The 25,617-nt window shown below is 37.5% G+C and overlaps 2 protein-coding genes across 2 annotated transcripts; both read right to left on the bottom strand.

Moving 5' to 3' along the window:
* Positions 1-6,642: 6,642 nt before the first annotated feature.
* On the bottom strand, positions 6,643-7,750 carry LOC138889373 (uncharacterized). The gene is made up of 2 exons (XM_070172675.1): positions 7,364-7,750; positions 6,643-7,290 (listed from the first exon to the last, which is right to left on the bottom strand). The coding sequence occupies exons 1-2, from the start codon at positions 7,748-7,750 to the stop codon at positions 6,643-6,645; spliced, it is 1,035 nt and encodes a 344-aa protein (XP_070028776.1).
* An 8,733-nt stretch (positions 7,751-16,483) lies between these two features.
* LOC104245185 (serine/threonine-protein kinase BRI1-like 2) lies at positions 16,484-20,176 on the bottom strand. The gene has a single exon (XM_009800750.2). It carries the CDS (start codon positions 20,074-20,076, stop codon positions 16,666-16,668), a length of 3,411 nt encoding a protein of 1,136 aa, XP_009799052.1. The 5' UTR covers positions 20,077-20,176; the 3' UTR covers positions 16,484-16,665.
* Positions 20,177-25,617: the final 5,441 nt, after the last annotated feature.

Below are 25,617 nucleotides of genomic sequence, written 5' to 3'. Positions count from 1 at the left end.
CTAGTGTAGTACTCTACTAATCGAGCTGTTTTAGTCAAAGATCAAGAAGTCTTTATTTGGTTGTAATGTAGGCTAAAGGACGGGTAGGATACATTTGGATGTAGTGACTAACCTCCCTAAGCACTTTTAATACACACTTCCTTTTATCTCAATTTCCCTGCTCAGCCCAATCATTCCTCCACTTTTTTTTTAAAATTCCAGTGCACCATTCAAATAATTCATTCCTGATTCCCCATTTTTTTCTCGCTAACTCCCTACCACCCCACACTTTGACTTTTGTATTTTCTTTAGTGATTCAAGTGCTTTTCGGAGGTATAGGTTCAAACAATCAGCTATTCAAACACAGGGATATAGGTCATTATAGGGTTATCAGAGAACAGGCTTCAGGCTCAAAGGGGTTAACTATGGCAATATAGACAGGTGGATTCACCATTATATGTAGGCTTACACAAAGAAATGCCTCAATCATCTCTAAAACCCAACAGCTTCTATTTCGCTTTGCAAACACACAGGGCAAGTTCTAGGTATCGCACGTACGCACAGAATGCAAGTAAAATCTCACACGCACTTAGCATGTAACTCGTTCGGGATCAGTCTATCAACACACTCATACGAGCATTCAAGCAAAGCAAGATGTGCAAAATTAAGGCATAGATTGACAAGTCCACAACTGAGCCTAGACGTCACACTCTCAGGTTCATTTTAGTTGGTTGCCGGTGTGTACATCGGAGGTAGCATTCTAGACTTTACCCATCTTAGTCTTAACTACAAAAGAAAAAATCTACCTAACCCGGTTCAAGAAAAACCCTTGGAAAAGAACCGTGGCCAAAAGAAAAACCAATGGGGATTTACTACACTACCTAAAAAGAAAAATAAATAAAATAACAAAAAAAAATCTTCATGGACTACTTCCCTCAATAGTACTGTCCCAATGGTCCGTCCTCAGGAAGAGTCCTCTACCTTTAAATTTTTTTTTTTTTAAAATATATCCGACTTGGACCCTCAAGAGACCCGTCGACAAGTGTCCGTCGTTGGGCCAAGTCAGACTCCTAATATAATTACAGTCAATTATATACAGCAACATCAATTTCATGCTACAACACACAATGTCTATGTACAGTACAAATATAACTAGAGCAAGTCTCCCACCCCACACTTAAAATCATGGCATGTCCCCATGTCATATCAAGAAAATAAAGAGCAGAAGGGTAAGAAGACTTCCCTGAGACTCAATTAGAGTCGGAGACTGTGCTAGGGTCTACATGGCAAGCTCTCCCCAAAGCATGGAACCAGGCCATGAACCTGTTCTCAGACCGGGCCTGCCTCTGAGACATGGCATCCATCCGTGTGTGTAGGCCATCCACTAAGGTGCGGAGATCCGCGACCTCTTCCTCTATGGAACGCAGCATAGGCCTGGTAGACTGAGATCTGGCAAAGCCTGCCCCATTATGGGGGTGCCGAGAGGGTCCGGCACTGTCAAGAGATCTCCTGGACAGTGCAAAAGGAACCGGGTCATCAGCCTCATCATCTAGAACAATTGTTGTACGTGTGCCCCTGCCCACTCTGATGCGTGAAGCTCGGAATGGTGCTTCAGGTGCCAATGCTCCATCAGCAGGATCAGTGGGGACCCTCTTCCGTAAGCACAGTGCAGTCACCAAGGAAGGGAAGTAAAATCCCTTTGATAGTAGCGGTCCCCGCAGGACCATTTCGTCACCAATTACCTGTGCTGCATCAAAATCCTTCTTCGTCACGAAGCACCAAGTCAATAGGGCTCTGTTGAAGTTCACGTCTGTGGTGTTGCTGGAGGGCATGAACTGGCTGCAGATGACAGTCAACCAACACTTAGCCAAATGCGTGAAAGAGTTGGAGTTCAGGGTAATGTGGTCCTTGATCCAGGTTGGTCGCCCACCAGCACAAAGTACATCAGTCATAACCTCCCACGTAACCCCTGGTCTGTCGTGGTAGTAGTCAATATCGCCCGTGAACCGGGGTAGCCTCAATACCTGGCGGATAGTTTTAATTGAGGCATCTACCCCTGTGCCTTGCACAGTCACCTCCCGCAGCATGTGTGCTGGGCAGTTCGCGTAGAACTCGCTAACCATCATCCGTTTTGCTGGGCCGGGATCATCAAAGAGAAATTCCATTTCTCGCCATCGAATTTCTTCATACATTTCCTCCTGTTCCATGCGGAGATCTGCCCGGTCAATTGCAACTCCTGAATGAAGTTCTTACCAACCTTGGCATTAAAATCATCCTCCGCTCGTTCCGATTCAAACCTGGACTCGTCATATGTCGGCTGTTGGGATGTGCCCGCCCCTCTCTTCTGCTTTTTACGGGCCATAATACCTGCAATGAGTCAGGAAAATTCATAACTATCAAATTCATCCTAATTAGCGTCCATCAGATGGGTACTCAGACTTCGCCACCCGATGGTACCAAAACACCATCCCCATTGAGTTTATCTTGGCAGACTAGCTACACAAGCAAGGTAGGGAAGGTGACAATCTCCACAGAGGCCTCACAACAGAACTACGTACAACATTCGGCCTACACCACCCCACACTACTCCTGCACAGATTATCAAACAATGACAACACCCCCAATCACCAAGTATAACACCCCTAATTAGGAGTGGGTATAACCCGCCCCATAATATCACAAAAACTCCAATATTTCAACCCACATGGTGCATAATACAACTACACCCCAAAAAAATGATTTCTAGGCTAAAACATCATAAACACCATGAAGGCCCACACACTATGACACCAAACAATTTCACAACAGTACCAAACCACAAAAAAAACCATGAAAGAAAGCAAAAATTGACAAAAGTTATACTAACCCTACCTAGGGTTAAACTAAATACAATCATGCTAAAGTATACTAAGTTAGAAGATGGAATAGAGAGAGAGAAAGAGCAACTTACTTGTTTGGTTGAGGGAAAGTGGATGAAGAAGGTGGATAGTAGGGGAGGATGGTAATGGAGTGATGTGAAGATGAGAAGAGAAGAGAGAAGATAGAGAGAAGTGGGAGAGAAATTAGATAGAAGGGATTGGGGGGGTGTTTTTCTGAAGCTGGGCGAATTGGGGGGGGGGGGGGTTTAGTGGTAGGTGGGGGGTATTTTGGGTAAAAGGTGAAAAGAGAAAAAAATTAAAACGAAAAACTTACCTGGACCCCGTCTGCGTCTGCCGCGGTTCTGCCGCGGTCGCGGTAGGACCGCGGTAGACCAAGTTCAGAGGGTCTCCCTTACCGCGGTTGTACCGCGATCGCGGTGTAACCGCGACGGCCTGGGTTCAGAGAAGGGTCAGTACCGCGGTTTGACCGCGATCGCGGTGGAACCGCGGTCTGACCGCATCTCTGATTCTGACGTTATTATTATTTATTTTTTTTTAGGGAGAGTTACACTTACAACAATTTCCTTACAACAATTTCATGGGTTGCCTCCCATGCAGTGCCTGATTTAACGTCACGGCACGACCCAGATGAGTGCAGTTAAAGCTCACTCGACCTCCGCGGTTCAGCCAACTGCAGTTGAGACCCTTCCTTGGGCTCGCTCATACCCACATACAACTTCAATCTCTGACCATTGACTCTAAATGTACGAGAGTCATCCTCAGTGGCGACGTGAACCGCTCCTGACTGGAAAACTTCAACTACTCGAAATGGTCCAGACCATCGTGACTTCAGCTTGCCCGGGAACAACCTCAGTCTTGAGTTGTATAGCAGTACCATGTCCCCAGGTTTGAAATTTCGCTCAACAATGTTCTGATCGTGTAGCCTCTTCATTCTCTCTTTGTACAGCCTTGTGCTCTCAAAAGCAAGATACCTGAACTCCTCGAGCTCATGCAATTTTGTGACTCTTGACGTGCCCGCAGCTTCCATGTCTAAGTTTAGTTGTTTGAGTGCCCACCATGCTTTATGCTCAAGTTCTACAGGTAAGTGACAGGCCTTCCCAAATACTAACTTGTATGGTGACATACCAATTGGTGTCTTGAAAGCTGTTCTGTAGGCCCAGAGGGCATCATCTAGCTTCCTTTCCCAATCAGTTCTTATTGCGTTTACAGTTTTCGTTAACACACTCTTGATTTCCCCGTTGGATACCTCAACCTACCCACTAGTTTGCGGGTGGTATGGAGTAGCCACCTTGTGGCGCACATCGTATTTTATAAGCAACTTCTCGAAGGCTCTATTGCAGAAGTGAGTGCCTCCGTCGCTGATAATCGCACGTGGTGTCCCAAAGCGGGTGAATATGTTCTTCTTTAGAAACCCCACCACCACTTTCGCATCATTGGTGGGCAACGCTATAGCTTCCACCCACTTGGACACATAGTCAACAGCAACAAGGATGTACTTATTGCCATAGGAGCTGACGAAGGGACCCATGAAATCAATCCCCCAGACGTCGAACACTTCTATCTCCTGAATTGGGTTCATGGGCATCTCGTGGCGCCGGGAAATGTTCCCGGTGCGTTATTACAACCCTTAACCCATGAGTGAGCATCTTTAAACACAGTCGGCCAGAAAAATTCGGCTTCTAGCACCTTTGCTGCTGTCCTGATCCCTCCAAAGTGTCCACCATAAGCTGATGCATGACAAGCCTGCAAAATAGAAGATTGTTCTATCTCGGAGACGCATCTCCGGATCATGTTATCCAGGCATATTCTAAAGAGATAGGGCTCGTCCCAATAGAACAAGTGGCTTTCCCGAAAAAATCGCTTCCTCTGGACCGATGAAAGGTCGTGAGGAACTATACCACTGGCCAGGTAATTGGCCAAGTCCGTATACCATGGCGCTTCCTGATGAATTATGGCGAGCAGTTCCTCGTCTGGAAAAGTTTCCAGAATTTCCTCAACTTCAATTGCAGTTTCAGCTCCCTCAAGTCGTGATAAGTGATCAGCGACTTGATTCTCAGTGCCCTTGCGGTCACGTATTTCAAGATCGAACTCTTGCAGCAGCAACACCCAATGAATCAGGCGTGGCTTAGAGTCTTTCTTTTCTATTAAGTATCTGAGAGCGGCATGGTCAGTGTAGATGATTACCTTTGATCCTATCAAGTAGGATCAGAACTTGTCGAATGCGAACACCACAGCTAGCATCTCCTTTTCAGTCACCGTATAGTTCAACTGGGCTCCACTCAGCGTTCTGCTGGCATAGTAGATAGGGTGCATCAATTTGTCCTTTCGCTGGCCCAACACTGCCCCCAGTGCGTAGTCACTACGTCACACATTAGTTCGAATGGTTGCTCCCAATTGGGGGCAACAATAATGGGTGATGTGACCAGCCTCTGCTTCAACTCCTCAAACGCGATCCTGCAATCATCAGAAAATACAAACGGGTGATCTTTCTCTAATAACTTACAGAGAGGTTTGGTGATTTTGGAGAAGTCTTTTATGAACCGCCGGTAAAAACCGGCATGTCCAAGAAAACTTCTGATTGCTTTGACCGAAGTTGGTGGAGGCAACTTTGCTATTACATCAACCTTTGCTCGATCTACTTCTATTCCCTTACTTGACACCCTGTTCCCCAAGACTATGCCTTCTTGTACCATGAAATGGCACTTCTCCCAGTTCAGCACCAGATTAGTCTCGATGCACTATTTCAGTACACGCGTCAGATTCACCAGGCACTCATCAAATGAACTTCCCACCACTGAGAAGTCATCCATGAACACCTCCATTATATCCTCAACCATGTCAGTAAATATGGCTATCATGCACCGTTGGAATGTGGTGGGTGCATTGAATAGGCCAAAGGGCATCCTCCTAAAGGCATAAATGCCATAAGGGCATGTGAAGGAGGTCTTCTCTCGGTCCTCAGGTGCAATGGAAATCTGATTGTACCCTGAGTACCCATCCAGAAAACAAAAGTGTGACCTCTCTGCCAATCTATCCAGCATCTGATCGATGAAGGGAAGTGGGAAGTGGTCTTTCCTGGTGGCTAGATTCAACTTTCGATAATCCATACAAATTCTCCAGCCAGTGAAGGTTCTCGTTGAGATTAGTTCATTGTTGTCATTCTTCACAACCGTCATGCCACCCTTCTTAGGCACACATTAAACTGGGCTAACCCAGCTGCTGTCAGAGATTGGGAAAATAATTCCTGCATCTAACCACTTTATCACCTCCTTCTTCACCACTTCCTTCATATTTGGGTTCAGCCTCCTCTGATGTTCCCTGGAAGGTTTGTGCCCCTCTTCCAGCAGAATCTTATGCATGCAGTAAGCGGGGCTGATCCCCTTGATGTCTGTCATGGTCCACCCAATGGCAGTTTTGCACTCCTTCAATACCTGTAAAAGCTATTGGACCTGCACATCTAACAAACCAGATGAGATAATAACATGTAGAGTGGAGTCAGGTCCCAGAAATTCATACCTGAGGTGTCCTGGCAATGGCTTTAGTTCCAGCTTTGGTGGTTCTTCAATGGATGGCTTAGCTGGAGGAGTCTCCCTCTTTTCTAAGTGTAGAGGCGCAAACTCTAGATTTCTTTCCCAGAAACCTCTACCTTCCAATGCCACACCCATTCTGCCAAGTCCTCACCGTTCACTTCCTCCAAATTCGTCAAACATGCAGCGAGGGGATCCTCAATCATCAACACTTCATCATCAGACTGTATGATTACATCCACGGCATCAATAAGAGATCAATTTGCAAACTCACTTGGGCGCCTCATAGATTTCTGCACATTGAATATAATCTCTTCGTCATTGAGCCTCATCTTAAGCTCCCCGATCTCACAATCAATAAGAGCTCTCCCTGTGGCCAAGAAAGGTCTTCCTAAGATGATAGGAATTTCTTCATCCACCTTGCAATCCAATATTACAAAATCTGCAGGGAACACGAATTTCCCCACCTGAATAAGTACATCATCCAGGATCCCAAATGGATGCTTCACAGTCCTGTCAGCCAGCTGTAGCAACATAGAGGTGGGTCTAGCTCTCCCTATGCCCAACTTCTTGTAAATGACCAGGGGCATAAGATTAATGATGGCCCCTAAATCGCAAAGTGCTTTCGCAAAAGCGAAGTTTCCAATAGTGCAAGGAATAGTAAAACTCCCTAGATCAGAGAGCTTTTCAGCAACAGGTCTAGTTACAACTGCACTGCACGTCTGAGTAAGGGTCACTGTGGCCAAGTCTTGGAAGTCAAATTTTCGGGACATTAAATCTTTCATCATTTTTGCGTATCCAGGCATCTCCTTTAAAGCTTCAATCAATGGAATATTAATCTGAATTTGCTTGAGCATCTCAAAGAACTTTTTGTACTGCTCCTCCTTTTGATGCTTGGCTAACCTCTGTGGAAATGGAGCAGGAGGTCTTTTCTTCCCAATCTCTTGGGACTTTTATTTCTTAGATACTATCTCTTACTGGCTCTTCAACTGCTTCAGCAACTTTCTCGGTCTCCTGCTGAGTATTCTTTTCTTCCTGAGCAGTCTGGATTGCCACATCTGTCAGCCTTGTGGATTCATCCAGCTCAATGGGTACCTGAATGAGTGTCTCAGCCTGTATATTGTGACGAGCTCTCTCTTGATCTTCGTCGAGATCCCTGCCGTTATGGAGACTCACCGCCATCAGCTGCTTCGGGCCCTGATCTTTAGGATTGATTTGGGTATCTGCAGGTAGCGTCCCTTGAGGACGATTGTTCAGAGACATTGAAATTTGGCCCACTTGCACTTCAATATTTTTGATAGCTGCGTCATGTGCATCTACTCTCTCGTTTATCTTCGTAGTGGACCCAATAACCTGCTGCATCATTGCTTCCAGTCTAGCAAACCCATCGTCCTATCTTCCACCATGTTGCTGCTAATGAGGGTGGTACCCCTGCTGTTGATTGTTGTACCCCTGTGGTCTAGGATACGGTGCCATGTTATTGGGGGGTCTCATACCTCCCATGTTTTCGGCGTTATATTGTGGTTGATGTGGTCTGTACTGCTGCTGAGTCTGCTGACCCCAGTTCTGATTTCCCTGTCTCTGACCCCCATAGTTAGCAACATAGTTCATATCTTCAGGGTGTTGATGATGATGATCAAGCTCTGTATTCCAAGGATTACCATTTGGCTGACTAATGCAAGATGTGCACAGGCCCCCATTGGTAGTATCTACTATGTGTACCTGCTGTTTCTGCCCTGATTCCTCCACCTTTTTGGTGAGGATGCTCATTTGTGTCAGGAGAGTCGCCATATTTTCAGCCATAGTGTTTGAAGGATCAAGAGGCACTGAGAGCACCACTGGAGTGATGGGTGCATTCCTGGATGTCCATCCCGAATTCTGTGCCATTTTATCTAGTAAACTCTGACTTTCACTCCATGTTTTGCTCAGGAATGCCCCACCAGCTGAGGCATCCACAATATTCTTCGACCCATTTGACAGTCCCATATAAAATCGTTATCCCAACATCTGTTCTGGAATACCATGATGTGGACACATAACCAACATTCCTTTGAACCTGCCCCATGTTTCATGCAGTGTCTCCATCGGTTTCTGCTTGAAGCTCACGATCTCATCAATTTGTTGGGCAGTTTTGTTGGGTGGATGAAACTTGTTATGAAACTGCTTGACTAACTCATCCCACGTTGTTATAGAATTTATGGGGAGTGAGTTTAGCCAAACCTGTGCAGCTCCTGTCACCGAGAATGGGAACAATAATAGCCTAATAGCCTCTGGAGTGACATTGGGCTGCCTCTGGGTCTTGCAGATTGACAGGAAGTTCTTCAGGTGTTGCTGAGGATCTTCAAGTTGTGTCCCAGAGAAGAGTCCCTTGTTTTGCAGCAAGTGCAGCATGTTGTTCGTGATCTGGAACGATTCAACTTGTATCGTGGGCACAACAATGGCAGTGGCCAGATTGTCAGCTGTGGGTTGTGCCCAGTCATACAGTGCACCCTCGGGCACCAGAGGTGTCGCTTCTCTGACATTCAAGTTGACTTGCTCATGCCTACCATTTCCGTTGGGGTCGATTACGTCTCCCATGTCAGCTTCAAATTTGTCTATTTGTTGAGGTGGTTGAAGTCTTCTGTTGGCACGGTTCAATGCCCTGAATATTTTCTCAAGGTCTGAGAGTCCTTCAAGTAGTTCTCCAGTCCTGGTAGAGTTTCTAGGTATACACCTGTGCAACCAAGTCAACAACCGTCAAAAGTTTCAATCAACAATTGGGTGTGGAGAAACTGCTTACACTAAGAATTTTTGTATTTCTATCAATGGTAATTGATAATTCCGTTAACTCCCCGGCAACGGCGCCAAAATTTGATCACGCCCAACTATGCCCTCTAAAAAGGACTCTGCGGACGTTGCAAATATAACCCGAGTATTACGCCCAGGGTCGAATCCACAGAGAGTTAACCTATCAATCACAATCTTTAGACCCACTAAACTCTTAAGAACCAATTTCCCAAACTTTTGAATCACAGTTGAAGGTTCTTTACTAACTAAGATTGCAAGTAAATAACAAGCTGTAAACTAAAATGCTAAGGTTGTAAACAATGACGAGAAAAAGCTAAGGTAAAGATTTCCCCTATTGATGGAATCCCTTCTGTTTATGCTTCATACAAGTTTCCCAACACACCTCTATCAATCATGAACACTTTTCTTACCGTAAATCTCTCCCGAGTACTCACAGTAATATATTATTGCACTCTCCCGAGATACATTAGCTAGCTTTAATTAATACAGTTCACTTAAGATTGCACCCAAGGCTTCGTTATCCCTAATCCCGCCTTTAAACCCGCAGTTATAGATTCCTCTTATACTTTAGGAGTGGTGTTATTCAACAATAACCTACATATGCACTCTCTCCCGAGTTATGCACACTAAATAGGCACAGCTAATTGAGGATCCTGTCAATTAACTACAACAAGAGCATAGTTGAATAAATAAAGATTGAAAGTAGCAATTTGTATTCACATAAACAAGAAGTTCATCCCCCAATAAGTTCCATCAAAACCTTAGACAAAAGATTTAGCTACTCATAACAATAGGTAAACAAACTAAAGCAATATTTCTCATAAAAACTAGCAATAAAAATCAAAGAAAAGAAGAAAGATGTTTTGGGTGATCTCTCACAATGGTTTTTCTTGCTAAGAAACTCTAAAAATCAATACCTCCCCCTCTTGGGCGAAGTCTAGTGTTTAAAATAGGGTTTTGGGCTAAAAATCCCGTGTTTTGCACTTTAGTCCCTGAAATTTCCGCCTCCTGCCGCGGTTCTGCCGCGATCGCGGTGGAACCGCGGCCAAACAGCTCCTCTGAATCTCCTTCTGTCCGCGAGCATCCGTCACCACGGTTCTGCCGCGGTCGCGGTGGAACCGCGGCAGAGTCATTTTTCTGATTCTTCAACCTGCTTTTGCGTGGTTCACTTGGGACATTTCACGGTTGGTCTCTCTTTCTTCATTCTTTTTGACTCCAAAAGTGCTCCCTAGCCTTCCCTAGTCATATATAACCTGCAAATCATGAAAAGCACTAATAAGAGCATTTTGTTATCACTTTTATTATTCAAACTATGCAAGAAGGCGGTTATTTAGGGCCTGAATATAGTTAAATTCACCTATTATCAATATGCATTGAACATTAATTTAAACAAATAGACATTTGAATTTGGATAAAATATAAAACAACAATCATGTAACTTTGGATACACTATATATTCTGATTTTAGGAAAAATACAATTGTAAGAACAAATAGGGGAAGCACTATTTGTTTCAATCTTAATTATTCACTCTTTATGGAGACTAAAGGATGATAAGACAGAAGATATTCCAGAGCCCACAAATCCAGCCAAAAGGAATGCTGCTGGAATGAACATCAGGTTCAAGAAGTCATGTTTTTTGGAGTTGTCATTTTCATAACGAATTCTCAGTAAATCCATGGTTGCACCTAACATTGCAGCAGCTCCAGTTGCTAGTAGGCAAAGTATAATCTGCATGAATTTCACGAAATTAATATTTGATACAACTAGTTTCAGACTGAAGATTCGTATTATGAGCCCCAACTAAACTATTGAGGTGCAGTTGATTGTTCTCATTGAATAGTTGTATGTTTAAATAAGGGCTTAAGTTATATAAATCGCAGTTACAATATCTAGGAAACTACAGTTATGTTTGTTTATAAGTAACTTATCATAAAATTGGTCAATTCATAAAATACTACTAATACTGACTAACTAGTTATTTGTAGCCAAAAAAGGTCAAATTCTTGCTTTCTTTGAGTGGGTGTTATTACTTTTTAGAATAGATTAGGTACATCTTGAGGAGTTTGAATCTCAGTTTTGGGATGATTAATTTGGTGGAGTTTTGAGATGATTTGAATTGAAAATTCAAAGTAGTAGATGAACATAAAAAAAATAATATGTGTATCACATATGTATCATATTTGTATTAAATATGTATCACGTGTATATCCATGTATACCTTTGTGTGAGATACATACGTAATACATGTGTTGCAGAAGAATTTTTTGAACTCGATTTTAAGTACGAATTATGATACCAAACTAGTTCAAATCACCTCCAATCATGTTCAAATTTTATATATTGCTTCATCTATATGTTATCAACGAATTTCAACCATACCCGCCGAAAAAAAAATCCTTTTTTTGTCTTTTGTTTAGTACTTTATATCATTCGTAATGAATTTTGACTCCAAACTAGTCTAACGCACCTTCAAACTTCGTCAAATTTTGTATATTGCCTCAACTATATGTTTTCAATAAGTCACAATAATACCCATTAAAAAAATCTTCCTTTTTTTTGCCTATGTTTTTGAATATTATATATCATTGATAACTTTTTTGACTATTTTTGATAGCATGACTAAAATGGCTCGTTGTTGGTAAATAATGTCTTTCTTCAATACGTAAGATTCCCTTATATTATTGGTAAACTTGTTTAAAATTTGTGATTTTTAATCTTGAAAATAAAGAAACTAAAACAAGTTACTCGCTATATCAAGTAAAAATGATCTGATAGCGTAATTTCTTACACTGGCGGGGTATATAACTTAAATTCAATAAAGGCAAAGAGTGGAAATTTTAGTTAACCTTGTCACAGTAGAATTCAATCAGGCGAAAGAGCTTGTGACTTATCAAACGCTTCTTTGTTATGAGGAAATATATTGCAAAAGGAATGAGCAATACACTGTAAGCAACTCCTGCTATCACAACAAATAACGTATAGCTGCAAAAGAGAAAGAGGATCTTAGAAATATATTTTGATGTAAACATTGAGTGCGGTTAAGTTAATTTTATCCGATTACAATGAGTGGGTAATGAAAATTTTTACCTGTATGAACGATAATGATCATAGTTAAGTTTGTCTCCATCTTTTAAAGTAACTGCACTAGTCTGCAACACAGCCCATGATACCAGAAGACAAACTAAGGTTATCACCCTCGCACCTAATGTAATTAATGGTAGTTTATTTGATGAAGAGGAAAGCTTTTCATCAAAGTTATAATTAGACATTTTTTTTCCCAACCTCAAAGTCTTTCTATCATAGCCCATCCTTAGTCTGATGGTCCTTTTAAACTCCCTAAAAGAATTAGCTTCCTATGTTGAGTGTTCTATATGTTAACTTTGTTTGTTTTGTTTTTAGTCCCTATGTTGTTGGCTTCTTGGATAATATACAAAACATAATTTTCAAGTACTACGTTGTTGAGTATTTTTGTATACGTAGTACTTGACAAACTTAATTTGTTTTTGAAATATTTGGCATTTTAGATAAAGAAGAAGCTCAAATCCCTTATTATTCCAATTAATTAATGGATTACTAATTAAGTGAGAGTTTAAGGGGAGACAAAGGTAAAAATAAACTCATATTTAAGATTATAATTAATTAAATATTTTTCTCAAGAGATTTGCAGGAATCTTAAAAGACATATAATATTGATTGAGCCTGCTTTGACCATGTCTCCATAGCACAATTGAATATTGATATCATGTACAGAATACCATGTTCGCAACCTATATTTTGAGATTTCAATTTGCAATTAAATTAGTATTGTCTTTCGTATTTAGAAATACTCAGTATTATGTTATTAAATATTTTTCTCAAAAGGTATGCATGCTGCAGGAATCTTAAAAGACAAATAATATAGATCGAATGTGAAGTGAAGAATACGAGGTTCGTAACTATTCCCCTATTTAGTTACTTCCTAGAGCAGTGTTCTGCATATCTCGTACTTGCTTTTCAACTAATTATGCCATTATGGACAAAAGCAAAATATGAAAATTCAGAAAAAGAACAAGGAGAAAATTGAAAAGCCGGTCGGCAATTCATAAGGCAAGTTAAACCTTTTCTCACATATAATAAAGTCCACTTTTTTCGATTAGGCCGGCTTAGGATAGATGATGACAAATGTTTCATTTTCGTAAGAAAATCGATGCTTGTTTGGTAAGGGAAAAACATTTTTTTTCTGGTAAATGACCTACCTTTTAGGCAATATGTTCCTTAAAAATGTTAATCAGTAAATTGGTTGGAGAGCTGAACTATTTATAAAGATCGACAGTAATGTTAAAAAATCAGATGATAATTTTATTTATTTTTTAGTATTAGATATCGAACAATAAGATGCAAGTACTGGTTGTAGATTTGGAGCGATGATATGAAGTTAAATATTTTCTCTGGCAGCCATTTAAATGGTTTATTTTTTTAATAAATATTTCCTACCATACAGAGATAATTGATATCAATGGAAAGCCATGGCAATGGATATTCAATTAATCGGACATACTGTTCTTAGCTGCACATATCACTGTTTTAAGCTTTCCATCAGCTAGATAACAACTTTGTAAGAATTAAACTTGTTAAACTAGCAAGATTTGAGATTTTTAAATTTCCATATGGCGGATCTAGGATTTAAATTCTAAGGGCTCGGGATTTTAGGTTTTTAGCATTGAAACTATTATATTTTTAAAGTTATGTGTTCATATATACTATTTCTTACAATTTTAATAAATTTTATACAAATTTATACGCCGACTCAAAAATTATAGATTCAATTGTACCTGTAATCGTAATGCTGCATACGCCGCTGCCAGCTGTATTAAGTATATATAATTCTCATATGAAATGTGACAAAAGGGACTGATGGAGTGATTATTTAGGCTTTAATTTTATCCACCAGAGTACCAGAGTCTTGATATCCTTTTTGATATCTAAGCCCAGAACTACTAGGCAATCCTGTTGCAACAGGTCCAAAAACTCAGAGTCATATGTTTATGTACAAATCGTGTTTGGGTTTAATGTTTGTGATTTATAGTACTTTTTAGATATCAAACCCCCAACCTCCCGCCCCGCCCCACCTCACCTACCCACCCTACCCCTTTCACTCTGCCTTCACCCTAAATAAAAATATTGTTAATAGTACTTTCTTTTCATGTTATAGATAGATTTTTTTTTCATTTCAACAAATAAGTATTCTTTTTCATAATATAAAAAAGTATTTTTTTCATTTTAACAAAAAAAATACCCTTTTCATGTAGAAAAAGTATTTTTTCCATTTCAACAAAAATTATTTTCTTTTCATGATGTAAAAAAAAAATCATTTCAACAAAATGAGTATTTTCTTTTCATGATGGAGCACAAATTGTTGACAGAATACTTTCTTTTTCAACCAAAAAATGAGTATTTCTTTTTAGTTATGGAGCACAAATTTCAACGTTATTTTTGCATAAAAAAGTAAAGCAACACATTAGTTCTTTTGGGTTTGTGTGAATTTTTAGAAGAATAATTAAAATTTTGAAGAAAATAAAGTCCTAAAAATATTGGCTATTTGGGGGGAGGGGGAGGAGAGGGGGAGGGGAGAGAGCATAGGATACATGGGGACTTTGGGGAACGGGGTGAAAAGAGTAGCATAAAAAATTATTTTTCTAAAATATATTTTCTACCCTCTAATCAAACACTATATTTGTCGGAAAAAGTTTTGCACTCACCAACCAAACAAGGGAAAATAAGTGATGAAACCACTCATTTTCCATGAAAAACAATTTCCTTCGTACCAAGCACACCGTTAATATGCTCTTCTTTCCCATCTGCTTTTAAATTTGCAGCTTCCTCTTTTTAGCAATATGAGTACTCTGTTTTAAAAGGCAGAATTGGGACTCGCTCGGGGCTCGCCCCGGGGCGGAGCACTCGTAAAACGCCCCTGGACTTATGTGTGGGGCTTAGTTCCGTGAGACTTACGCCTCGGCCGTCGGGGCTTACGTCCCTGACACGCCCAACGCCCAGCGTATTGGGCTTGCCTAATAGAACTTTATGTAATTGTGTGTAACGAACCTTGTAAATCCTCAAATTTTCTTAATAAATTATTGACTATTCAAAATTACTTTTTTCTTAATCAGTAAATTAAGAGTATTTTATGTCATAATTAAAATAAAAATTATTCCACGTTATCCACTAAGACTGCTATGATAATAAATTTTAAATAAATCTTTCATTTAAAATTATTTATTTATTAACTTTTGTTATGTCTTTATTATATAATAGTCCATAATTTTTTTAAATAATTATTTTCCCAAATATTATTTTTTTCACGTTTATGAGATACAATACTTACTAATTTAATAATCCAGTATTAGCTAGTAACTATTTACAAATAATTAGTTATCATGGTATGGTATGGTGAATTATGTGTCACTTTATTGAGAATCATATTTAAATCGTGAATTATGATTTTATATAAATTCTCTTTCAAATAGAAAGCATATTAATAAAAAGGAGTATTTAAAAAAATATCAAATTATAATATTAAAATTCTTTCAAGATTCAATACTCCTAAAGAGATACATATAAGATTTCGCATCGAATATATTACTTTTGTTATTTGAGTTGCAACGACATTGCAACTAATTTGCATATTATGATATATGTCATACTTTTCATATTATTCATAGTTAAATTATAATTGATAAATATTTTATATAGATTTTTTATTATAATTTTTGTATTTTAATGTAATTTTTATTAATATTTTTTATTTTATACTATATTAAAATTCTTGAAATTAATAAAATTTAAAGATCCGTGGGACTTACGCCCTGTGTCTTAGGACTTACACCTCGCCTCGTCAGAGTTAAACGCCTCGCCTCACGCCCCGCCTTTTAAAACATATGAGTATAATATACCTATATTGATAAGCGAAACTAGGAGCGACATGGTCTAATAAAATGCTGCTAACACTTTAAAAGTGGGCCCCACATCAGTTGCTCGAGGAATATTTTTAGCAATGGAAATAATGGTGGATTTTTATTTTTTGTGACTAACAGGTGAACAAAGGGTAATTTTAAACCATTTACCAAATTTAGATACTTCTTCATCCGAATTTAGATAAATGCTCACTTTTCTTTGAGTTAATATTGAGTGTTAGTAACAATTGTAAATACATTTAACTTCATTTCCCATTGTTTCTATAGTTGATTTTACTTAATTTATGATTAGACATATAGTTAATTTATTGTCACTTAATACATCATCAAATGTGATCAATATCCACACAAGACTCTGATACATGAAATAATTAATATTGCAAAAAGCAAGAAAAGTTGCTCACTAAGTACAAATGCATCTGAATACATGCACAAAGAAAAGAAAAAAGAATCTTACATTCTTTAGTTTTTTCTTCACTACTAATCCTGAGAAAAAACCTTCTTTCTCTTCTTTTTTTCCTTTTGTTTTGTAGTTTGCTCTTTAACCACTGTTGCTTGAACTACTTCCAGCAATAAGCTCTCTCAACATAGCCACAACTTGTAACATATTAGGCCTTTTTGATGGAAAATCATCTACACATTGCATTGTTATTTCCAAATACCTAACCATTTCTTTCACCTCTACTACTTCTGCTTCATCATTCCCTTTAGTACTCACTGATAACAATTCTTGATCAATTACTTCCATTGATTTCCCTTCTCTTACTTTCATTTTAGTCCATCCTACCAAGTTAGTGTCACCAAAATCTTCTTTATCTGTTGGCCTTTTACCTGTTAAGAGTTCAAGTAGCACGACGCCAAACGAGTAAACATCCCCCTTTGCTGTACACCTGAAACTTTGATAGTACTCAGGTGGCACATATCCTGGTGTTCCTGCTAGTGTACTCACACTAAGATGCGTGTCTAGCGCGCTTATGAGCCGTGCCATCCCAAAATCCGAGACCCTGGCATCCATTTCGTTATCCAAAAGCACGTTGCTTGACTTCATGTCGCGGTGTATGATGTGTGGGATGCAATTGTGATGAAGGAAACATAGTCCTTTGGCTGCTCCTCTTGCTATCTTTTTCCTTTCTTCCCATGTTAGGATTCTCCTATCGCGCGTTCTTGTCTTCCCGTGAAGCATTTCTTCAAGACTTCCATATTCCATGAACTCATAGACCAAAAGTCTCTCCTCACCAACTTTGCAGTATCCCAAGAGGGGTACAAGGTTTTTGTGCTTGATCTTTCCTAGAGTCTCCATTTCAGCCATGAACTCTCGGTCGCCTTGGCAACTTAGCCTGATGAGTTTCTTGATTGCTACACTTGATCCATCCTTCAATGTTGCCTTGAACACTTCTCCAAATCCTCCTGAGCCAATTAGACTTGCAGCTGAGAATCCATTCGTCGCCTCGATCAGCTGTGAGAATTTGAGCTTCCTAAGCTGTCTTTGGAAAGTGGCCACATTGATGCTCAATGGCTCTCTCTCTTTGTCAATCTTCCATGTTGTGGCTGCATAATTAGTACTCAGACTACTAAGCATTTTCACCCCCTCTGCCTCTCTTCTCCTAGCGCGCATAGCAATCGCCCAAACTATCAAAATACAAATGGAGGCAATAGAAATGAGAATTCCAAGAACAATGCTATTAGCCCAAGATGCAGCTGAACTTCTTTTTCCGGTCCTTCCCCCATCTCCATTAGTGGTAGGTGGATCGGTATATTGGCATTCGGGTAATGGAACCCCACAGAGTCCTGGATTGTTTGCATATTGGCTTGCAGGAAGTGTACTGAGCTGACCCCTTGATGGAATTTCACCTGTCAATTCATTGTTGGAAAGGTCAATTTGCACCAAGAAAGAAAGAAGTGAAAATGAATCAGGAATATGACCCTGCAGTCTGTTATGTGATGCATCAAACACTCCCAAATTTTTTAGCCCTCCAAGCGATGAAGGAATCTCTCCTGATAAATGGTTGTGTGATATAACAAGAACTTGCAAAGCAATCATGTCCCCAAATTCATCAGGAATTTTGCCACGAAGCTCGTTGTAAGAAAGATCAAGGTACTCGATAGTCTGATATCGAGTAAAAGCACTAAGAACCGGACCTGAATACAACCGAGTGAAATCACAACTCTTTAGCGAAGGAACCTGTAAAAGCCTTTCAGGATGAATCCCATAGAACTCTAGCAATCCTCCAACGCCTCTGCACGAATTGCCCACATTTCGGACAAACACCAACGTGTTACCTGAGAGAATTCCACTCAGTGCTTTAGCTCCTTGCTGCCTACCAAGTCGGGGTGGGATCTCGCCCGTTAACCTGTTGCTGCTTAAATCTAGCCAAACCAAACTACTGCAGTTGACTAATTCACTTGGAATCTGACCACTCAAACTGTTATTTGCTAGTTGCAAAACAGCCAACCTTGACAAATAACCAAACTCTTTAGGAATCTCACCACTTAGTCCATTGCTTGTGAGGGAAATCCACTCAAGATTACCACAGTTAAACAATTCAGCTGGAATTTTCCCACTCAAATAGTTATTGTTAAGAATAAGATTCTTAAGATTACTGCACTTCCCCAACTCTGCCGGTATATTCCCATCCAAGCTATTATACCAAGCGATAAGCTGCTCAAGATTCTCAAGCTTTCCTAATTCTGATGGAATTGAACCATTCAAATAATTCAAACTAAAATCAATTGTCTTAAGCTGTGAACATTGAGAAAGTTGAGATGGAATTGGACCATAAAGTGAATTATCTGGTGCTCTTAGCTCTTCCAATGAGGAAGCTCCAGGGCATAAATCAGGTGGAATCATCCCATTAATCATATTGGAGCTGAAGTCTACTATGCGTAGTTTCTTGCAATATGAAAGGGAAGCAGGAAATGGTCCTGAGATTTTATTGCTACTCATTTGTAGAGTCTCTAAAGAACCTAAATTCTGAAGGATAGAATCAGGAAACGGACCGGTTAGATTATTGCTGGATAAATCAAGATTCTGAAGAGAAGAACATGAGGAGAAGGAATTTGGAATTGAACCAGTGATGTTATTATTAGAAAGCTTGAGTTCCACAAGTGAAGTACATGAGTTTCCAAATTCAGATGGGATCCAACCAGATAAATGATTCTTGGAAAGATCCAATCTTTGTATGTTTTTAAGCTCACCAAATGAACTTGGAATTGAACCAGAAAAGGAGTTTTCAGCCAAAACCAATTCTTGAAGTGTTGTGCAATTAGACAAAGAACCAGGAATTGAATCAAATATTTGATTTCCTGATAAATCAAGATGCAGCAAGGAATTACAAGTCTCAATCTTGATATCAGAAATTGAACCTGTGAGATTATTATAGTCCATTGCTAAATACTGCAACTTATCAATATGCAACAAGAAATTCTGAGGCAAAGAACCTGTGATATTATTAAAAGAAAGACTAACATATTCAAGATTTGGACATTTTGCAAAGAGATTTTCAGGAACAAAACCTGCAAGTCCAGTAAAGGAAAGTTCAAGTTGCTTCAAACTATAAGGGAGTTGACTTAAAGACGTCGAGGCATTTACATAGAACGAATTCGAAGACAGGTTGAGGACAGTTAACATATCAAGAGATGAAAAGGGAGAAAAAGAGACTTCTCCAACAAGTTCAGATTGCTGAAGATCAAGATTTGTAACTCTTCCAAGACTATTGCAAGTAACACCATTCCATGAACATGGATTATTTTTAAGCTGCCAACTTGATAAAACTCCACCAGGGTCTTTTTGTATCATATTTTTGAATAGCAAAAGAGCCTCAGCATCAGTTTTAATGGAGGAACTAGCACCGGCTTTTTCGGCTGCAAGAACTGAGACAAAAGCCATGAAAATTAATGTTATAGCAAAGAGAAGGGATTCAAAATGGTTTGAATTGGTATCCATGTTGATCATTGGAGAAGATAGAAAGAAGAGAGAGCTTAGAGGGTAAGCTTTAGTGAGTGTAGAAGATGATTGTGTTTTGAGGGAGAGTGAATGTCAAAAGGAGCAGAAAAGAGAGTGCTTACTATGATGAGAAATTCTCATGGTGTAAAGCAGAAGAGCTAACTTTTGAAAAAGTAGTTGTCATTTTTTTTATAAAAAAAAACACGAATAGCCGCTCTCAAAATAATAGTCGAAGAATTTGTATATTTTTTTTTGTATATATATACATTTTTGTATAAAGGGCAACTCGTGCACTAAGCTTCCACTATGTGTGTGAGGTTCGGGAAAGGGCCGGACCACAAGGGTCTATTATATGCAGTCTTACCCTGTATTTCTGCAAGAGGTCATTTTCACAGTTCGAACCCTTGATCTCCTGATCACATGGCAATAACTTTGCCAGTTATGTCAAGGTTCCCCTTCTCATTTCTGTATGTTATATACAAAACATATACAAATTTTATACACTTTACAACTACATATAAAAAATTTTGGCCACGGGTTAAAATTGATCTTTGCCCTGCTTTTTTCTTTAATGTGTGCATGTGTATGTGTGTGTTTTGTTTATTTTTGTAATGAAGATTTTTGTATATTGAAAAAAGGAGGGAACATGGGGAATAAAAAAAAAGTAGTGAATTGGGGTATTGGACTAAGGTCTTGGTAGGTGATGTAATTTAATAGTGAATCCAATTACCTATTTTCAATTAATATTCTTCTTTGTTGTCATGTCTTTATAAATATTTTTCTTTTGTAGGTCCAAATAGTTTGATACTTAAGGTCTAGAATTAAATATTTTTTTAAATGATATACATTTGCAATTTGTCCATCTTATGTATTATCAAATTCTTTTGAATCATTTTCCTTAAGAGAAATATACTTTTTTTTTTTTTTGCGTTATACGTATCTGGAAATTGGCGACATACTTCTGTTTCTTGATAAAGATTTTTCTCATTTCATTTGTATTTATATATTTTCTAATTTAACACCAAAAGCATAATGTTTTAGACGTTTCTCATAACAAAATTGTCAAGTAAAACATAAGAAAGTACTAATTCCGATGAATGATATAGTACTTCAAAAACTCTTAAAGATGAAGGAAAAATAATGTACAACTGCTTCATTTTATATGACAATGTAATTATTTAAGGAGTCAGACTAATTTTAGTATATGATTATGATTTCGCAAACGTTTTTACTTGTGTGTTGAGAAATAGTGACCTTACGAAAGAGTTAAAATACAAAGGCATAAAAGAAGGAAGGAATTGACTTTTGGTCAAAGGGGGCATGTGGGGACCACAGACAAAGAGTCTATCCAAGATCGGTGCTACTTTAGCAGAAGAAGGAAAAAAGAAAGAGAAGATTAAAAAGAAAAAGGAAAAATAAATCAACTGCGTTTGATCCAACATGATTTAGTCATTTCTTGTCAGTGAGCGTGAGAATGTTCCCCAAATCACATTTCCTACAGGTTCTAATTCACTGGATTGCATGTCTTTTTTTTTTTTTTTTTTGTATTCGATATTCGTACTAAGTAGGCGTTTGGACATAAGAACGTAAAATTCCAAAAAAAAAAAGTAAAAAAAAAATTCAAGTAAAAATGGTATTAGAAAATCAGAGTTGTGTTTGGACATGAATATTATTTTGGGTTGTTTTTAAAATTTTGTGAGTGGTTTGAGTGAAAATTTAGAAAAATAATTTTTTGGAGTTTTTCAAATTTGCGAAAAAAATCCAAATTTATTTTCAAGTGAAAATGAAAAGTTTTATGGCCAAACACTGATTTCGAAAAAAAGTGAAAATTTTTTAAAAAAAATGAACTTTTTTTTATGTCCAAACGGGTTCTAAGGGCTTCGACTAATTCGAAATCACGTACAAAAAGCCTATTAAAGGAATATTATTCTCCCATCAAAAAATTTAAATTCAAATCTGAAACTTCTAATTAAGAATAAAGAAATCATATTCATTCTCACTATAGTCTTTGGTGACGACCGGTGAATAGAATATTTTTGGTTTCAAAACACCACAAATGTCTTTCTTGTACACCATTAACAAAGAGATTTGATAATTTTAATTATAAAACGTTTAATTAAATTATTCTTTATCTATTAAGTGTCTCACTTAATTAGATTATACCAATCGGACCAATAAAGAGAGACTTAGCGAAGAAAAAAGTGACTTCTTATTTTTAAAAATATTAAGTATTTAGAATATATTCAATTTTTCAAAACGATTAATGTTTGAGTATGAATTAATTAATAAGAATATAATGGAGTACAATAATTTAGTATTCTATAAATACTCCCTTTGTTTCTTAAAGATTATATAACTATTTTAGTTTTTAATGTGAATTTAGATTTCTTAATATTTTAAAATATAATCTATTGATAAATTACATATAACTATTCAAAGGTTTTACCTTATATCACCTACTTGAAGGGTTTCAATCTCATTAAAGGTTTTTCTCTACTTTCTCTTCTCACTTTTCAAAGGCACATTCTCACCGCAAAAAATTTCTTTTCTAAAACAAAAAGAATAAAATATGGATTTTTTAATGTTATGAAAGGGTAAGAAATGCATATAAGTTATATGTCCTAATTAAGTAATGAACATAGATGTATATACAAAATTCTATCACATTTGTAGTTGCTAATAACACAACAACTAAATTTTTGAAAATTGTTTTTAATTTTTTTTTTATGACGATGGTGTCTGAATCAACTTGTGTGTCTCTTAACTATTCCATTGAATACCTGCTACTTCTTATCGGTATATGTATCAGATAACTTTGCGCACCGAAATTAAGACAAATAGAAAGAAAATCAAATAATCCCAAATTAAAGAATCTAATCAAGATCCAAATTGGGATATATTCAAATCTTATTTTACTCTGCTTTACTAAAGATATGTTGTCAAGTAGGGTCTCCAACTTCTTTATACTATTTAGAGAGGGAATCATTAACATAGTGCAAAGGGTTGATATAACCAATAATAAAAAGGCTGTTTTCAAGTAAAAAAGAACTTTTTCTTATTTAAAAAAACATGATGAGGGCCCTACAAAGGAAAAACATCAATGAGCTCTTATGGTTAATGGCATAGGTGGCTATGATTCTCACATTTTTGCCCCTTTTTTCCCTACTTTTTCTTGCCTAGTGAATAAATAAATGAATAATTAACCAAATAAAAGATTGAATAAATAGAATAATAAAATAAAAGTAAGCAATTTTTTCTAATCCAAAATTCAAAACCTTGTGGTTTCTCTTAAAGTTAACTTTTTACGAGCTGGTTATGAGCCCCACAAACATTAATTTATTCATTATAGTTCAATATATACTATTGCAAGATCAGCATGCTTGGGATCCTTGGACCATTGATATTGTGGCCTCTTTTCTGGCAATTTCTTTTTTGCATAAGCATATGAATTAATTATTACTATTTGTTTACATCCAATGAATCTATGTATTTGAGAGCATGCACAGAATTTGATAACATTCTAAATGTTGTGTTATGATTTGAAGACGGAAAACATTTTTCTAATATTTCCTCTATCTCAATTTATATGTCATACTATCTTTTTTAGTCGGTTCTAAAAAAATATCATACTAACTTATTTAGAAATAATTTAATTGTAATATCCTCATTTTCTACCGCCACACAAATGCTTATGACTAGTTTTATATTTAGATTACAAATTTCAGAATTTTTTTTAACTTTATCACTTATCAAACATCGTCATATAAATTGAGGTCGATGTAGAACTTCTTTCTAGCTAAATTATCTGTGTTGTTGTGTGTTGGTGTTCGATTCGATCAAAAGGATCTTGTCATCAAATATGCTATAATTAATATTGTTGTTAAAAAAGATAAGTAATTCATGATTATACTTCGCGATTTTCATGTTTTAAATAGATAATAAATAATTTATTCATTGTTTACCCTACATTTATTTCAAAATCAAACTTCAGTTCAAAACTATTAGGAGTAGTTTTAAATTGGACATTTTTATTTAATTACAAAAAAGTCTAAACCATATACAAATTTTCTTGTACAATAGGAAAAGATAGAGTTTCCTTTGTTTTGGGTCGATGCCTTGATGGGGTTTGAAGGGAAAGAAATTAAAAAAATAAAATAAAAGCATTATTGGAAAAAGAAAGAAGAAAGGGGAAAACACCAATTCATTTGTGGAGAAGAATGGGCATGAAACTGTGAAAGAAAGTAAAAATGGGAAGGAAGAAAAGTTAAAGTCAAAAGAGAGGAATAAATTACTGAGGGGATCAATGTATTGACATGGTTTAGGAAGATTCGATCCTGCGTCAGCTTGCTTCACTAATACTATTTGCTCACACAAAGTAGAGGTTCCATGTCGAAATCAATGGGTGCTAAAGAACCCATGCAGTACCATGTGGATATATATATATATACTAATTTTAGTATACGTGCGTCTATCGATAAAAATATATATGGAATATTGAATAAAAATAAATTATGTATAATAGCAATTGATGTATAGATAGATGTAATGGTCATTTAAATGAAAAAAAAATACTTTATCTAAAAATATAAATGTACTAACAAAGTTAAATTCTAGGGATAAATTCATACTTAGAAGCACTTTGGTCATGCTTATCGGAAAATGTACTTTTTTTTAAAGCTTCTACTACTATTCGAAAGCACCTCAAAACACCTTAACTCTCTAAAATAAGTATATTTAAAAAGAAATATTTACCTTTGACTTCCCAAAAAACTTGGTCAAACAGGCTCGCCTACATATTTTGGATGTGAGCAATGTGGTAGGAATCGACCTTTTTTACTTTATCTAACTCAATTTAAAGTTTGATCGTCCAATTCGTAGAGCCGTCAAAAGCCACTAAACAACCAAACTACATTATCTTAACGAATCCATTCTACGGACTACTGTAGGTTTGATAACTTTGAGAAAAGAAATATATGAACATATAAGTATATAACGGAAATAATTACGACATTAAGTTAAAAGGGAAAAAAAAGAAAGGAGAAATTAAAACATAACCCTAAAATTTGTGAATTCTAATCAACCTAAGTGTATGAATCTTCTTTTATAAGATTCAAGTGTCATAGTATATTGTGATACAACATACAATCTAAAAAAATGACATATACAAATACTACAAATAGAGTGATGTAATGAGTGTCACACCTCCTTCGCCCGGCACCGCGAGGTGCGTAGGGAGTTTTTTCCAATTAAAGGACAGTCGAAACGGGATTGGTTTAATTATTTCAGAGTCGCCACTTGGGAGATTTAGGGTGTCCCAAGTCACCAATTTTAATCCCGAATCGAGGAAAAGAATGACTCTATATTACAGTCTGCGTACCAGAAATCCGGATAAGGAATTCTGTTAACCCGGGAGAAGGTGTTAGGCATTCCCGAGTTCCGTGGTTCTAGCACGGTCGCTCAACTGTTATATTCGGCTTATTTATCTGATTTTTAATACAATTATGAACCATGTGCAAATTTTATCTTTTACCGCTTTATTATTATAATTAT

Source organism: Nicotiana sylvestris, chromosome 4, assembly GCF_000393655.2.
Source record: "Nicotiana sylvestris chromosome 4, ASM39365v2, whole genome shotgun sequence".
NCBI lineage: Eukaryota > Viridiplantae > Streptophyta > Magnoliopsida > Solanales > Solanaceae > Nicotiana > Nicotiana sylvestris.
Note: the sequence above shows the minus strand (reverse complement) of the source record. Positions and strands in the feature narration are given on the sequence as shown.

Excerpts from the sequence above, each read along its gene's own strand:
- LOC138889373 (XM_070172675.1), bottom strand. The coding sequence starts at position 7,750 with ATGATGCAGCAGGTTATTGGGTCCACTACGAAGATAAACGAGAGAGTA. Across the intron at positions 7,291-7,363 it reads CTGAAGCAGTTGAAGAGCCA|AGGTTAGCCAAGCATCAAAA; the intron begins GTAAGAGATAGT and ends CCATTTCCACAG.
- LOC104245185 (XM_009800750.2), bottom strand. The coding sequence starts at position 20,076 with ATGATCAACATGGATACCAATTCAAACCATTTTGAATCCCTTCTCTTT.